Source organism: Pongo abelii, chromosome 1 (assembly GCF_028885655.2).
Source record: "Pongo abelii isolate AG06213 chromosome 1, NHGRI_mPonAbe1-v2.0_pri, whole genome shotgun sequence".
NCBI lineage: Eukaryota > Metazoa > Chordata > Mammalia > Primates > Hominidae > Pongo > Pongo abelii.
This window is the reverse complement of record NC_071985.2, coordinates 67,293,548-67,310,485: the sequence shown is the minus strand read 5'-3', so window position 1 is coordinate 67,310,485 and position 16,938 is coordinate 67,293,548. Positions and strand designations below refer to the sequence as shown.

Genomic DNA, 16,938 nt, shown 5'->3' with positions numbered 1-16,938 from the left:
GCTTGCTTGGAGCAAGAACGTGAGGTTTTCTTAGGCCTGGGTTTCTCACAAGAAGGTAAGAGTGAACCACAGCCCCTTGGGGAGAAATTCTGTCAAGACTAACACAACTGCTTGAGCTTAAGAAGCTACATGAAGAAAGTAAGCCAGAAGTGTTTTGCTCTGTTATGCCCAAATCCCCGTAATTACCACTGAGGGGGCACAGTTGCTAGATACTCCCATTATCAAGAGGAGCTAGACATTGAAATGTGTATTTCATCTCTCCCAAGGTTAAAGTGGCAAGTATGGCAACTAACAAAACTAAAACATGGTGAAGAACCTGTGAAGGCCAAATACCAAAAATGAAACAAGCAAAATATATGCAGATGTTTTGCGGCCAAATGCATTCTGTGGCCCACTGGTTTCTAACCTGTCCTGTGGAGATTTGGCCTGAGCCTTCCCAGCTGGTCATTTATTCCTGTGGTCTGCCAGAGTTCCAGCTCATATCTTCCACATGGTGAATGGCAGTGCCTTGGGTGGTAGTGACCAGAGGACACCTGCCTGAAATGTTCCCAGACAAAGCTAATCAGGACACTTAGATTATCATGTGACTTGGACTCTTAGAAGTTCCCATCTTCCACCAAAAAAAAAAAAAGTTACTTTATTAAAATAGAAGTGTGAAATTGCTTACCAATCTCTCACCTTTATTTTAAAATCCTTAAGATAATAAATTATTTAATACAGAACCGAAAGAAGTACAAAAATCTAACTTCAAGACAAGCAATTTAATCTTTTGAACATCAAATGTTGTCTAGAACTTAATTCTGGTTCTCCTAGCAAGGACTAAATAGATATTCACCCAGAGACTTTTGGAGAGATTGGGAACCTCTGGGAAATATGTGCTTCTCTTGAATAAGCCAGTGTTTAGCTGTCTCCCATGTGCTTAGAGAAATGAGACATGCTTTAGGGAGGCTTTGGATTCCTGTTCCTCCTGCAGTTTCTTTATTTACTTTCCTACATACTTATAAAGAAATTTATGTTATGCAAACTGTGTTTACATATATTATCTTAAATGAACCTCTCCACAACCCTACACAGTGGGTGGGGAGGAGTATTATTATCCCTGTTTTACAGATGAGGAGACTGAGGTTCAGAGTGGTTGAGGGACTTGACTAGAATCACTTGGTAAGTGGTAAAACCAGCATTAGAAACCAGGTCTCTTGGTCTCTCATCACCATAAATAATGCATGTGTGGCATACTGGGAGGTCCATTAGGGGAAGGAGACCCAGTTCAGCAAGTGAAATGGGAAAAGCCTACTGGGATAGAACAGACTGTCCCTCAAGGAGAGGGGAGGAGGACAGCAGGCAAAACCACCAGATCCAAAGTGCCATAGAAAATAAATTCAGTCTTAGCCAAGATTGACCTCCAAGGGGTCCAATCCAAGGACTAGTTGAAGGTAGGGATAACAAAGGGCTTGGGGCCAGGAGGGAAGAGATGATGGGGAGTATTGCACAGGCTTCTAGAGAACATAAAGGTCATAAAGAGTACATAAATCTGAGTTCACATGAGAAACCAGATCTATTCCAGGGAAGGGCCCACTGGGAATACAGTGAGGTGGTCAAGGCTGTCAGTAAGGGGCAGGGTGGAAACTAGGATTAGGACCTGAGCAAAAGCCCTTTGGACACTCTGGCTATACCAGGTGGGGTTAGATAGGGATGTCAGAGTCTGATGCTGGGGTGCACCCCAGGGGTTAACCTCACCCCAAGCCTCAGGATAGCAGGCCCTTTACAGGCTCCATTCACTGATGGTTCCAGAAAGAAGCCCCAACAAACTGCCCATGCCAGGCCCGCGCTGGAGCCAGGTCTGGACAAAGATATGGCCTCAGAACAAAGGCCACTGGCAGGTAGCACCCCAAGGCCAGGATGCTCTCCTCTTCTCTGTTGGACACCCACATTCTCTGAGGACTGGCCCGGCCCCGTTTCCCCTGTGCTCGGTGCTCCAGCCCCCTCCACTGGGGGTTCCCTCCTATGACCAGAAGCCATTCTTCCCACAGGTTTTGTTTCTGGAAGGCGACCAGCTCTTACTTACAGTATAGGGGGAAAAAGTTCAAGGACAGAAAAAGCCCTCCTAAATCTACGGACAAGTATCCTTTCTCGAGTGGAGGTAAGCTCCACCACGACTCACAGCCCCATTCTCTAGCAACCAAGACTTGCGAAGAGAAAGCAAGGGCCCAAGGGGCCAAATTCAAGACTTCCTCGAGGGTGTTTTCTGGAGCCGGGACAGCTCATTTACTTGGCCCTCAGGGAGGCAGAGCACTCAGGGTAAAGCATGAATTACCTGTCACTAGCAGTGCTAGCAGAGGGTACCTCTCCCTAGCAATAACTCCGGGATGCCTCTGTGCATGCCGGTCACAGTCTATGTTGAGGGTACATGGAGAGGATGATCTGCTTTTCTGCTGCTTGAGAAGCCCCCTGCTCTATCTCCATTAAACCTTCCCATTAAGAAAGCATTTATTTTATAGCGTTAAGTGACAACATTAAAAACTGCATATATATAGTTTTAATGTGATAAATGTGTTTTTATGCATATATAATTTTTATGACAGCAGACATATATATGTAAAAAAACAGATATATAAAAGCATACACATATTTACTTATGTACAAATTTATAAAAAATAAGTATGCATACATATATATATATACACACACACACAGCCATGCACCACATAATGATGTTTCAGTCAATAATAAACCATATATACAATGGTAGTCTCATAAAATTATAACACTGTATTTTTACTGCGCTTTTTCTATGTTTAGATATATTTAGACGCACAGATACCATGGTGTCACAATTGCAACAGCATTCAGTACAGTAGCATGCTATATAGGTTTGTAGCTTAGCAGCAATAGGTTATTCCATAAAGCCTGAGTGTGTAGTGGGCTCTGCCATTTGGTTTGTGTAAGTACATTCTATGATATTCACACAACCACAAAATCACCTAATGACACATTTCTCAGAATGTATCTCTGTCATACAGCTGTGATTGGTACTTGAGCAAAAGGGAATTTTTTTTTGAGATGGAGTCTCGCTCTGTGTCCCAGGCTGGAGTGCAGGGGCGCAATCTCGGCTCACTGCAAGCTCTGCCTCCTGGGTTCATGCCATTCTCCTGCCTCAGCCTCCCGGGTAGCTGGGACTACAGGCACCTGCCACTGTGCCCAGCTAATTTTTTGTATTTTTAGTAGAGATGGGGGTTTCATCATGTTAGCCAGGATGGTCTCGATCTCCTGACCTTGTGATCTGCCCGCCTCAGCCTCCCAAAGTGCTGGGATTACAGGTGTGAGCCACCACGCCCTGTGCAAAAGGGAATTTTAACAAGGAAGAGGTTCGTGAACAGGGCAGTGGCTGGTGAGGACAAGGCTGGGTGTCTTTCAGGGGAAAGCTCTGAAAACCAAAGAAAACAGGTCTGTGAATCTGGGAACGGCATCAGAGAGTCATAATGTACAAGCTGCGAGACCTTGAGCATGGTGCTCCCCTCTCTCAGTCTCACATCCCTGATCTCATGTCTCAGCCCATTTTGTGTTACTAAAACAAAATACCTCATATTAGGTAATTCATAAAGAAAGGAATGTATTTGGCTCATGATTCAGGGGACTGGGAAGTCCAAGAGCATGACACTAACATCTGGCAAAGGGCTTTATGCTGCATCACCCCATGGTGGAAGGCAGAAGGTCAAGAGAGTGTGAGAGAGAACAAGAGACAGCTGAACTCACCTTTATAACAAACCCACTCCCATGATAATGGCAATAATCCATTCATGCGGGCAGACCCCTTGTGGCTTCATCACCTTTTTTTTTTTCAAGATGGAGTTTTGCTCTTGCTGCCCAGGCTGGCAATGGAGTGCAATGGCATGATCTTGGCTCACCACACCCTCCACCTCCTGGGTTCAAGCGATTCTCCTGCCTCAGCCTCTCAAGTAGCTGGAATTACAGGTGCACACCACCATGCCCAGCTAATTTTGTATTTTTAGTAGAGATGAGGTTTCGCCACGTTGGTCAGGCTGGTCTCAAACTCCTGACCTCAGGTGATCCACTTGCCTCGGCCTCCGAAACTGCTGGGATTAGAGGCATGAGCCACTGTGCCTGGCCAGCCTCATCACCTTTTAAAGGTCTTGCCTCTTAATACCATCTCTGTGGCAATTAAATTTCAACATGTTTTGGAGGCAACATTCAAATCATAGCATCTCACATGCAAAGGTTTAGATTTAGATAATGTTTTATCATTAACATTTTATAATCTAAGTGTGTTAAACAAGAGCTTTATTGCTTACTTAGAAAGATTTATTTCAGTAGGAGTTGTTGCAAGTGTTTTTAGTGCTTGTTTTTGTCCTTCCTCAGGAGACAATGCCATCTTAAGGTTCACCTTGCTCAGAGGTATTGAGTGGTTGCAGCCTCAACGGGAAGCAATAAGTTCAGTTCAAAATTGTGAGTTGGAATTGGATCCCCACTGATAGTTTGCTATTCAATCAGAGGGGGACTTTAAAACCAGCTTGGCCAATCCCCTTATTGACAATAAGGAGACTGAGACCCCCAAAATGTGAAGTAACTTGCTGAAGATCACATAGCTTATGAGTGGCAGAGAGGAGGTGAAAATTTAGTCTCCTGACCTCCTTCCATGGCTCTGTGAGCGACTCTCATCTAAATAATCCTGTCTTCTTGGTTTTTGTAACCCTGGGAAGGCAGGTACCTTAAGCTTCTCTATATCTCTGCTGACTCCTCTTCTCATTTCCAGGCATGACGTATGATCTTTATTAAGAGACTATCACAATGTCCTAATTGTTACTTCCCCCTCACACTGAGACCAACTGCTGGTTTGAACACACCATTTCATACCTCCTTCTTCCTGGAGGCTCCTGCTATGAATCTCTTCCCTGTCACAAAACCTGCAGTTCTAACCTTGCATACTGAGGCCATATTATATTCTTTTTCTTCCCCATCTTCAGTCTCAAGGAGTCAACCCCACTCCCACACACTAACCCTGCCTTTGTTTCCACATAGTCTCTCCTAACAAACCTTCCCTTTCTATCCCAACTGCCAGCTTCTATTAGGGGAAGAAGTTGGAAATACTGCTTTTCTGCTTCTCACAGGCATGAAATGCCAGCGTACCTGACCTGCCCATTTGTACGTGTTTCCTCATTGCTTCATGGGGGAGGCCACTATGGAACATTGCCTGTGATCCGTAGGCTCCAAACAGCCCTAAAGTCTTGTGATTCTAGTGTTCATCTGCCCTAATCTCCTATTTTACTTCCCTGGGACTATGTGATTGACATCATGGCCTTCGTGTCCAGAGGAAAGGTCTCCTGGGACACACACAAACACACAAATTGCAGCATAGAAACCAGGTCTCCTGAGTATCCCTGGAACAGGCCTGCTTTACCTTCACTTTCCAACCACTATCCTGGAGGTGTCTGTGGAAGCCCACCTGGCATGGTCCTCCAGGCTGGAGGCCTTTCAGTGACTGCATCTGTGTCATGAGTCCTGATGCAGTTTTTCTCTGTATTTCTCTTTAGCTTCATCAAGCAACCTTACTCAGCCAAGACTCGTGGTATCTGCCATGCAGCTGCATCCTGTCCAGGGGTAGGCATGAGCTGGAAATCCTCTTCAGTTCAGAGCTGCTATGTCCAAGCATGCAATGGGAGATGGTATAAACTTTCCAGAGACTAGCCTCATACCCTGCCTCTCCTCAGCATGCAGAACCTAGAAACTGAGCTTGCTGCCTCTGGTGGGAAGTTAAGAAGGTGTTTCTCTGTGGGGGTCCTTTCTCACCTCCAACTAGGACAGGCACTTTTAAGAAGTTGGAGTCTCTGACCCACTTTTCAGTAGAACACTACTGCTGTGGAAGTGTCCCAGATGATCTTTGATTTTTATTTTTAATTTTTATAGATTTAAGGAGCACAAGTGCAGTTTTGTTACATGGATATATTGGGAAGTAGTGAAGTCTAGGGTTTTAGTTTAGTCATCATCCAAATAGTATACATTGTGCCCATTAGGTAATTTCTCACCCTTACCCACCTCCCACTCTCGCACCCTTCCAAGTCTCCAGTGTCTATTATTTCGCGGTCAATGTCCAGATGTACATAATATTTAGCTCTCACTTGTAACTGAGAACATGCAATACTTGACTTTCCATTTCTGAGTTATTTCACTTAAGATAATGGTCTCCAGTTCCATCCATGTTGCTGCAAAAGACATGATGTTATCTTTTTGTGACTGATTAGTATTACATTGTGTATATGTATCCTACATTCTCTTTATTCAGATGATCTTTTATTGCCAGCTTCCTAAATATTCCAGGCTGCTCAGGGCAGGGTGCATAAGGTGGGAAAGAAAGAAGATCTGTTCTTCTGCTTGGCAGGATATTGGCAATAAGAACAGAAGGGACTTGAGTCTGTTAAAATCTGCTTCAGCCTAACTCACTTCTGCACAAGCTTCCAAGTGAAACTGATGCTAAGTTAGGGCTCTGGGAGAATCCCCAGGGGTCATGAAAACCATAGCTGAGGAGTGCCAAAGAGTTATTTGAAGGCCAAGGTGGTAGACAGCAGCCTCTGAATGACAGGCCTGGTGTCCTTGCCAGCCACGTCACTTCTCAGGCCTGTTTCCAGACTTGTCCTTCCAACAGGGACTTGGAGCTGCCCAGGTATTATTTGCCTGTCCCAGTGCCCAGAAGACAAACCAGATACTTTGAAGCTCTTTACACTGGAAAAGCAATGCATGGCTTCAGAGTTTATAAGACCTTGGGGAAGAAGGTGAGACTAAGAATGTGAGAAGCCCTATTCTGAAGCCTGAAGGTTTCAGTTTTGGCTATTGCCATTCCTAAAGGAAATGACAGTGGCAAACCAACAGAGAATGCAACTTCAATTACTGCATCATAATTGTGATAACTGGCTGTTTTCTCTCTCTTCAGACAAAAATTATCCTACACCAGAAAAGAGAAGAAGTAATCAAGCCAGACCCCCAGCAGAGGCAAATCATCTCTCAGAGGCCTCTAACACTGACAGAACCTTTTCTGGTCAAAAATGAAAGGCCCTGGTGCCATCTTCCCCAGAAACGATCAAGAAGGGCAATGGGTTGACAGCCCATATATGGCAGTACCAGACTGCAATGGGTAAGACTTGGGCAGAGCATGAGAGGAAGCGCTTCTTTCCACCACAGTGAGTTGGGTCAGGAGACCTGGGCTCTAGGTCTTGCTCCACATCTTCATGGCTGTGTGCAAATCCTGGCTCAGGTTTTTAAAGAATCCCAAGACAAATGGATGTAGAGATCACTGAAGGCAATCAGGAGCAAGGTGCTATAATTATCAGCAGGGACAGATGGTGTCTTTTAATGGTAGGATCTGTCATTTAGACTATGACTCACACCCATTGTCTCAGTAAGTCCTCACAACAACCCTGTGGGCAATCATGTCAGAAATCATTTATTTTTAAACAGTTAAAGAATCTGACTCACAGAGAAGGTAAGTGACTTTCCCAAGATTACTGGGCAGTAAATGGCAGCATCTGGACTAGAACACACCATTTCTGATTTTTTGTCCTGTTCTTGTTCTATGCCAACCTTTTACGCAACTTTTCATGCACAAAAGGAATAGTTCTTCCCGAGAGTTCTGTTCATTTGCCAACTAGTGAACTTAAAAAAAACTTTAAGGTTTTTGACCTAAAGCACTAAACTATTGTCATAATTCTAAATGAATAGGCCTATTTTCTCTCCTTTGAGAAAAAATAATCAGAAGTAAAATGAGTCAGAATTTCCTGAACAAGCCCTCCACCTGAGGTAAGTGAGGACAGGTTGGCTTGTCATCTCTGTGGGTTACAGAACAGGAAAGGACTGGAAAGCTTTTTGGAGAATCCTTTCAAATTTCCAGCCAAAGCTTCCTGCTGTGCCGATGTTTTTTATTTCCCAGACTTTTCACAAGGATGAAAAAGGTGATGTTGGAGCAGAGCTCGTGAACACCTGAGACTCTGAGGTCACCTGGTGGGGCTGTGATTGCAGGAGATCCAGGAAGACTGTGGGCAGACATGACTCTAGAGGAGGCTGAAAAAAGGCCAGGTGTGGAGAGCCCCTTGGGCCCCTGGGAGAAGGCCCAGCAAGACAGGAAGGCCTAGACAAAAGGGCATGAGGCTTCCCTTCCCTATCAGGGCTAGAGCTTTAGAACAGGACTGCAATTAATAGAAGGAGGAGTGGGCATGAAACAGAATCCCAGTTCCTAAAAATCGGGCAAAAAACTAAGGCAAGACCCCAGGTAAGGAATAAAGAAGAGCTCAGTTAGTGGAATTGAAGTAACAGGGAAGCGCTTCATCAAAAAGGAACAAGTCACAAGCCCCAGGCATGAAACTAGAGAGGATGTTAGGCCAGCGACAAGGTGACTGATGTGGATCTAGCAAGATACTAACTCATGGTCACATACTGAAATACACTCACATTGGAGTGGCACATGGCTGAATCTGCATGTTGGCAATAGATGGGCCGTACTTAAGGAAAAGAAAGGTACTTTTCCTGATCTATTTGAACTTAGATCTTTGCCCCATCTTCCTATTTCTTAATTATCTTTCTCTCCACATTCACCATGGGTATACTTATGTGTAGGTATGCAAACACACAAACATGTTATTTAAAAAGATTAATGATACTTATTAGGTCATCCCTGAATTGGAAAAAAAAAATCTTCTCTTTTGTTAAGTCTTGCTGATTGCTTCTTTTGGTTTCTTACATACTCCCTTCAAAGATCCCAGATCTAACATGTTCTAATGCCAGTTAGTCTAGTGTCACTAAGTCAGTCACCTGTAGAATATAGGCAGGGTGTATAAATGAGTAAAGCAGTCCATGAGAGATAAGAGGGAGTGGTAGAGACTGTGGTGAACTGGAGAACGTGTCCCAAAGGGGTCAGAGACAGTCTGCTCAAGCCAGCCAACCTGGTGTTGCCAGAGCTTCTACTTAGGAAAAAAAAGAAGGAAGGAAGCAAGGAAGGAAAGAAGGAAGGAAGGAAGGAAGGGAAAAAGTGAGAAATTAAAAATGTCTGTAACACTACAGTTAAAACAAAACTTAGTTAGGGACAAGACTGACTCACAGCCCAACAAATTGCATTCCTTGCTTTAATATTTTCCTTTGCCCTTGAAATTAGATTTGGGTCTTGGGTCTAGTTTGAACAAAAAATATGGGAGGGGAGGAAAAGGAGTCCCAACACTAGATCTAGGGGCCACTGCCGTCTAAGGAAAAGGCCAAGAAAGAGGGACCAGGTAAGGAACCTGGCCCACTTCAGTTCCTGTGTTAGTTTCCTTTTGCTACCATAACAAGTTACCAGAAACTTAGTGGCTTAAAACAACACAAATTATTATTTTACAAGTCTGTAGGTCAGAAGTCTGACCTGGGACTCAAGCTAACATCAGGGTGTCAGGAAGGCTGTGTTCCCCTCTGGAGGCTGTTGGGGAGAATCTGTTTCCTGGTTCATTCAAGTTATTGGCAGAATTCAGTCCTTGTAGGTACAGGATGGAGGTCTCACTTCCTTCCTGGCTGTCAGCTGAGAGCCGTTCCCAGTTTCTGAGAAGACACCCGCATTCCTTGGTGCATGGCCTCCTTCCTCTGTCTTTAAATCCAGCAATGGTGGGTCAAGTCCTGCCCATTCTTTGAATTTCTCCTACCTCTTCTTCTATCATCACATCTCTCTGGTTCCCTCTTCTGCCTCCCAACTCCCTTTTAAGGGCCCACCCAGACAATCCAGAATAATGTCTCTGTTTTAAGGTCCTTACCTTAATTCCACCCACCAAATTCCTTTTGCTATGTAAGGTCACACATTCACAGAGTCTAGAGATTAGAGCATGGATATCCTAGGGTGGTCACCAGAAATTCTACCGACCACAGTTCTAGACCACCTTCCTTAGAAAAGAATGTATGAACTCACAGTCTGGGCCTCTGATGCGATTACTGCCTCCTAGAGACTTGGGGACACCATTTTTTTCTTTCTCTTGTCATAGCTCTGACTGTTCTTTCTGATTCTTCTTCACATTTCTTCTGCTTCTTCCTTAAATATCAGTGCCCCCTGTGGCTCTCCTGTTGAACTTACCTTCTTACAATGCACTCTCCCATTTGCTTGAGATCCCTAGCCCCTAGCTTCTCCTCTAATAGGATCCACTGCAAATTTAATCCATTCTAACAGGATCCACAGCACAAATTTAATGTATCCCAAATCAATTTTAGCCCCTTTATTTCTTTTCTCCAATCAACCCCATCTTCCAAGCTAGAAAACTCAGAATCATCCTCAACTCATTCCTCTGCCTCCCCTTCCATATTTTACATGCAGAAAAGGGAAGTTCTGCCACTCTGCCTTGGACATGTCACTGCTATCCAGACCTTCCTCTCTATCCCACTGGCACTGCTTTTGTCGGGTCCTTGTCCCCATCACTGGCCCTGTGAAGTCACCACATTCCCCTCTCCACACACACCCAACACACTCTGCTTCATCCCACACACTGAGAACAAATCTGACCTGCTCATTTCCTCAGCGTGAAAGCTTTTATTCCCCTCCTTCACCTGGTTGGAAAAGTCTCACTCCTTTGTGGGACATACAAGGCCATTGCTAAAATGGCCTCAGTCCAGGTTTCCAGGTTTATCTTTTTCCTCTCTATCTCATACACGCCATTCTCCAGCAACTTGGTGATTGTCTAAAGGGCCCTTCCCTTTCTTCTCCATCATACAGACATCACACAGTGATACCTCCTGATTCTCCTTTCTCCTCTTGCTCTCTCCTCTTAGTTTCTGAGACACATTTTTTCCTCTCCTTGAGATACTTATTCATGTATGCGTCTCACCTACTAGACTACATGCTTTTGTAGGGCAGAGACCAAGTCGTATTTCCATTTGTACCTAGAATAGACCAAGAACTATTTTTCACCTTACCTAGCACAGAGACATGCAGATAATAGTTGTCTCATAAATACATATTGAATGCATGACTAAATGAATTGTGCTGGGTGCTGGAAATGCAGTGGAGAAAACAGAATGTGAAGTTCATGCTTTCACTGACCTTATAGTCAGACTGTGCTATTAACAGAAAATCAATTCAACTATCAATTACAGTTGTGACTACCACCATAAAGAAGAAATAGCAAATGCTATTGTCTTCAAGAATTTTTCTATATTCCAATAAATCTTGATGCTTTAAGAACTCTTTGTTTTTTAGGAATCTCACACAGCCCATTCAGACTAAAGGGTGATGGAAAGAGGCAGAGGAAAGCAGAAAGAGCAAGAGTGACTGAGACCTGCCTTCATCTATATAGAAGCCTTTTCTGATACATGTCAGAGAGTGACATGAAGCCTCCCCTCTTTATACAGAAGTATGAAAAGACATCTATCCCTCATTTTGAGAGCCTCCAACTTATCCAAGTGTCATCCAGAGGAGGAGGTGGCCTGTGTGTGCAGGACCTCAGGGTGCCAGCCCTCACCCATACACCTCCAGGGCTGCAGGTCATTAGCCAGAATAAAGGATGTCCACATTCACAATCTGTGGGCCTGCCATCCTCTTCATAAGTAAAAGAGCACAGGGAAAATGATAAGTTGCTCCCAAGAGGGCTCCCAAGGCCATTTCCAATCCAAATGATTCGTGGATACAATACTTCTTTTCCCAGATGAAGATCACAAGCCAGCTAGTCCCACCCAGTGACTTTGACACGTGGGCCCTCTCCCAGCCAACAGAGTCCAGACCAGAAGGCCCTGCACCCTCCATCAGAGCTCATGGTTTTCCATGAGACAGTCTTGTTTAAATCCCATCTCTGCTCCTAGCAACTTTGTGATCATCAGCAAATTACTTACCCTCGCTGACTCCCAACACTGTATGTGAAACGCAGCTGATGATGTCTACTTCATAGGGTTGTTTGAGGACTGACTGCATATAATGTAGTCCAAGAGCACAGCATAAGGCCAGGAACAGATGGAGGGTGGGGGACTTTAGTTGCTTTCCGTCCTTCTATCTTTTCCCTAAACTTCCCAGGACATGAAGGAAGCGGTTGGTCAGGAGTGGTATAGTGAATAATTTATTCCTGGGAAAATTCTGAATGTATTTTCTCCAACAAGTTACATGGTCCTTGGGGGCAGAATGAAAAGGGCATCACAAGTCCCAGCTACATGGGAGGCTGAGGTGGGAGGATCACCTGAGCCTGGGAGGCTGAAGCTGCCATGAACCAAGATCACACCACCGCACTCCAGCCTGGGTGACAGAGTGAGACCCTATCTCAAAACAAAACAAAACAAAAAACAACAAAACCCCACAAGATCCGTTTAATTCCTAACACATATGTAGTCCTTTGGAAGATATCTGTGTGTTATATGTTTAAAGACTTCTTTCCATGCCCTCTACATGCACACCCTGAGTTCCTGACAGATACGTACTTTTAAAATATTAGTGAGCCTTTATTGCACACTCACTATGTCACAGCAGGGCTAGGAATTGTAAGCCTCATTCTATAGGCAAAGTAATGGAGGCAGGAAGATGCCAGCACTACACGTCTTGTCAGTGGCTTCAAAATTTGTGATGCTTCCTGGTGTCCCGTGGAGATTCTGTACACAAAGACTCAACAATTTGCTTAAATGTCAGAGGAAAATCAGAGAGTCTATACGAGTCATTTTTTCAAGAATTGTATTTGTGCCGAAATATGGGTTTGGGTAGGTGGAAATGGGAATAGTAAAACAAAAAAAAAAACATTGAAGAGATGTAGGACTGCCAGACTTAGCAGATAAAAATACAGGCACCGGGTTAAATATGAATTTCAGATAAGCAATAAGCACTTTTTTAGCTTAAGTATGCCCAAATATTGCATGGGACATATTTAGCTGATACTAAAAAAGTTATCTGTTGCTTACTTAAAATTCAAATTTAACTGAACATCCTATGTTTGATCTAGCAACACCCCCTGTTCCCCACCTCCAACCAAAATGGGATGGGCCTGGGAATTTGAATACTCAACACTGAGGCTGGGAATGGGGTTGGGACTGGGATTGGGGCAGGGTCCCAGCAGGGATGAGAGGAGCTTCTGCTTTGGTGGAGGAATTACTCTTTTCCAGTCCTGCCTCCCAAGGCCCCATCCTGGACTTTCTGAGGGTGAAAGTGAGCTGTGAGTGCTGAGTCCCTACAGGTGAAGGGAGGAGCAAGAAGAATCCAGAGGGCTACAGAAAGCGGGGAGGGAAGGGGAACCACAAGTCCTCTGGGCACCTTCAGGAGGGGAGAGGATGGCTGGGTGTAAAACATCAATTATACTTGGTCTAAATGGGCACTGATGGCCTCATCTGACAAATTCAGTGCCAATGATGGTATTGTTTGTGTGAGACATGATGATTCTGCTTCCAGCTACCATCTGTCAAAGAAATTTGGAAATTAAACCCATTCATATGCTGTGAACTAAGGACCAGGGACCGGTGTGGCGCCATGGATAGTAAGGAAGGATAGAGGCCCCAGGAGAACATAGGAAAGGTCCCAGCAGAAGAGAGATGGCACTCTCTAATTAGGTTAATCTGAGGTGGTTTGGTAAAGGGACAACTTACAAAGGCAGAGGAGAGTGCAGGGAGGTTGTGAGGGAAAGTGCAGTACCCAGAGCTAGTTACACAGGGGCTCCAGGACCAACCCTGTGCTCTGAGGATAGGGCGCCTGGTAGCTGCACCCAAGGACAGAATTGGGAAATCAGACCTCTTTGCCAGGGGGTTGGGCCATAATCACGAAAGACACAATCCCAAACGCTATAATCTTGAAGGCTGAAATCCTGAAAGATTTCACAATCCCTAAAGTCTGAAATTCAAAAAATCACAAGCCTGAAAGATCAAAATCCTGAAAACACAATTCTGGAGAAAATAATTTTAAAAATTCTTTAAAAACATTTATTTACATTTTAAAAGGGGATGTATTTGGAAGACATGAAAATACAGCAGAACTCTTCATAGGCCACTTGACATGATAAAATAGACAATGATAACATTTTGGTAAGTGTAAATACTCAGCTATGCTAATGACAGCCACACAAACATAACAGTATGAGCAGACAAACCGTAGTCATAAGGAAGTAAGTCAAAAACAAAATATATAATGCATATCACTATGCTTGGTAATTGTGTGCACCCAGCTTTATAACTGCAGTCATCTGAAATATTATGACACACAACCTAAGTATTTTGACAAGATCAATCAAAAACCACACTAGGCCACTACTACCAAATACGCAGTTGCCCAAAGAGCTGAGATCTTGAGAAATGTTATCTGTCGTAAAAGCAGATGTACAAAAAGGACCATCTCTTCATTTACTGAGAAAGTTTCAATGTTTTTACATACATGGACAAAGTCAACGAAGGAGTCAAATTTGCATAAAACAAATTAGAACTCTCTAAAAGTCTTTACACAATTTATACCCCCAGTATTGGAAATGATGCAAAGATGGAATACATAACAAATTGTCAAAAAATGGTGACAATTTAAAATAGTAGGGGAACAAAACAAAACAAAAAAACTAAAAAAATTCAACATATGTAAAGGTATATTACATATTATGGGCAATTGCTCGGAAGTAGTCCATAAGAGTGGACCGACTTTTATGATCATGATATTTTGAAGTCTTGCATCTTGAATAGCTGTTTCTTTTTTCTTTTAGGGTGTGTCTCTCCTTGGAGAATGTGTTCACATTCATTTTCTATATGGTGCTACTTATTTTGAAATTCTTCTATGATTTGATATAAATGGACATGAGTACTTCCTATTAAATTTTCTCATCTTCTATGCCATGCTTCTATGTTGCTTTGGGTATTCATAAATCCATTCTGCATGCATTCATATATAAGACCACGAATTTGGCAGAAGCAATCTACTGTGCGAACAGCAACACCTTTGTGTGTCTTCTTATCCTACGGTGTATGTAACTGTTTTCAAATCTGTCAGTAACTTCACTATTTACTTGTTGTTAAGATGGAGTGATGACTTCTAAGCTCCTAACAGACCAGATGAGAAACTGGAAGTTCCTGCGAGATTTTTTAATGCTGGAGCCTAAGCCCCACCCAACGTTCTGATTTAATTGGTCTAGGGTCGAGCCCAAGTGATTCTAACTTGCAGCCAGAATTCAGAACTACTGATTTGAATCACATACGCTTTATTGCTGAAACACGAGAGACAGGCAATCAGAATGGGCACAGAGGACTTTCTCTTTGGTCAGTCCAGTCAGCCTTCTCTGGACTGGCTACAGTTCTGTAGGTCTTATTAAAAGAAGTGTTATCCATGTGGCATTTGTTGTTCTGCTCCTGGCCCTGCCATTCTCAATGATTTCTGGGGTTTATGCTAGGAATTAGTGACATAGACAGCTTTAGCCTTTTCTTTAGTTGTCTTCCTGATGACAACTCAACATTTCTGTGGCTTCAAGAACAGTGCCAGTTTGCCTCAATCTCTTTAGTCTGCAGTGACTCTGGGATTATCTCCAGGAGCGTGACAGCAAATGTACTTTACCAACTTCTTAAAAATAAACATAGTGATATCTTTCTCCCAAAGAAATATGTTTGTAAATTTTTTTCACACCTACATAGTCTCTCAATTTAGCCCAATCTCTGTGGCATTTTACTTGGATTATTATAGCATCACTGTCAAATTTAAAGGTTTTTCTATGACATCATCTTTCCCCAACATTTATTTAAAAAAAGAAAAAGAAAGAATGTTGTAGCAGGTAGGTACTCCATGATCTAAAATATGTCAGCAATTTCACATTATTTGCATCTTTTAAAAGATTTTTTAGCTGGGTGTCGGGGCACACACCTGTAGTCATAGCTACTCAAGAGGCTGAGGTGGGAGGATCACTTCAGCCTAGGACTTTGAGACTCCAGTGAGCTTTGATCCCACCACTGCACTCCAGCCTGGGCAACAGAGGGAGATCTTGTCTCTAAAATTAAAAAATATATTTTTAAAAAATTTAACAACTTTTTTGAAATACAATACAATTCACCATACAATTCACTCCTTTAGGTTGTATACGCTATAGTTTTTAACCGTATTCACAGGTTTTTACAGTCAATACAATCTAATCCTAAAACATTTTTGTTGCCGCCAAATGAAACCCCATACCCACTGGTCATCACTCCCCATTTCTCCTCACTGTGCTCCCCAGCTCTGTGCTACCACTAAACTATTTTCTGTCTCTATAGGTTTGCCTTTTCTAGACATTTCACATAAATGGAATCATACAACATTTAGTCTTTTGTTAACTGGCTTCTTTCACTTAACAGAATGTTTTCAAGATTCATCTAAGTCATAACAAATATTCATTCCTTCTTATCACTGAATAATATTCCATTATATGGATATACCACACTTTATTCATCCGTTTATCAGTTTATGAACATTTGAGTTGTTTTTCACTTTTTGCCTACTATGAATAGTGCTGCTATAAACATTCATGTATTCGTTTTTGTGTGGATTTATGTTTTTATTTTCTTTGTGTGTCTATCTAGGGGTAGAATTGATGAGTCATATGGCAAGTCTGTTTAACACTTTGAGAAACTACCAGAATGTTTTCCAAAGCACAGTTTCACATTTCCACCAGGAATGTATAAGTGTTTCAATTTCTCCACAACCTCACCAAAACTTGTCATAGTCTGTCTTTTTCATTATAACCATCCTAGTGAGTGTGATGTGAAACCTCATTGTAGTTTTCATTTGCATTTCCTTAATGGCTAATGATGTTGAACGTGTTTATGTATGCATACTGGTTGTTTGTGCATCTTCTTTAGACAAATGTCTGTTCAAATCCCTTACCCATTTCTAAGTTGGATTATTTTTAGTTTTTCATTTTTAAGTTGTAAATGCTTTTTATATATTCTAGATACAAGTTTCTTATCAGATATGTGATTTGCAAATATTTTCTCCCATTCTGTAGGTTGTTTTTACACTTTCTT

The 16,938-nt window shown here is 42.8% G+C and overlaps 1 protein-coding gene across 4 annotated transcripts in view; it reads left to right on the top strand.

Annotated features, from left to right (window-relative positions):
* The window catches only part of RGSL1 (regulator of G protein signaling like 1), a 118,125-nt gene extending 103,041 nt beyond the window's left edge, over window positions 1-15,084 (top strand). Inside the window, exons 19-23 of one of the 4 annotated variants that reach the window (XM_054524524.1) lie at window positions 2,031-2,140; window positions 4,378-4,464; window positions 5,550-5,616; window positions 6,944-7,144; window positions 14,658-15,084. In XM_054524524.1, the coding sequence (XP_054380499.1) occupies window positions 2,031-2,140; window positions 4,378-4,464; window positions 5,550-5,616; window positions 6,944-6,980 (301 nt within the window). In that variant the 3' untranslated portion in view covers window positions 6,981-7,144; window positions 14,658-15,084. Of the gene's footprint in view, window positions 1-2,030; window positions 2,141-4,377; window positions 4,465-5,549; window positions 5,617-6,943; window positions 7,145-7,936; window positions 8,667-11,209; window positions 12,617-14,657 lie in introns of those variants that run through there. The other 3 variants (XM_054524522.1, XM_054524532.2, XM_054524543.1) reach the window with 3 other exon arrangements.
* The last annotated feature ends 1,854 nt before the right edge of the window (window positions 15,085-16,938 follow it).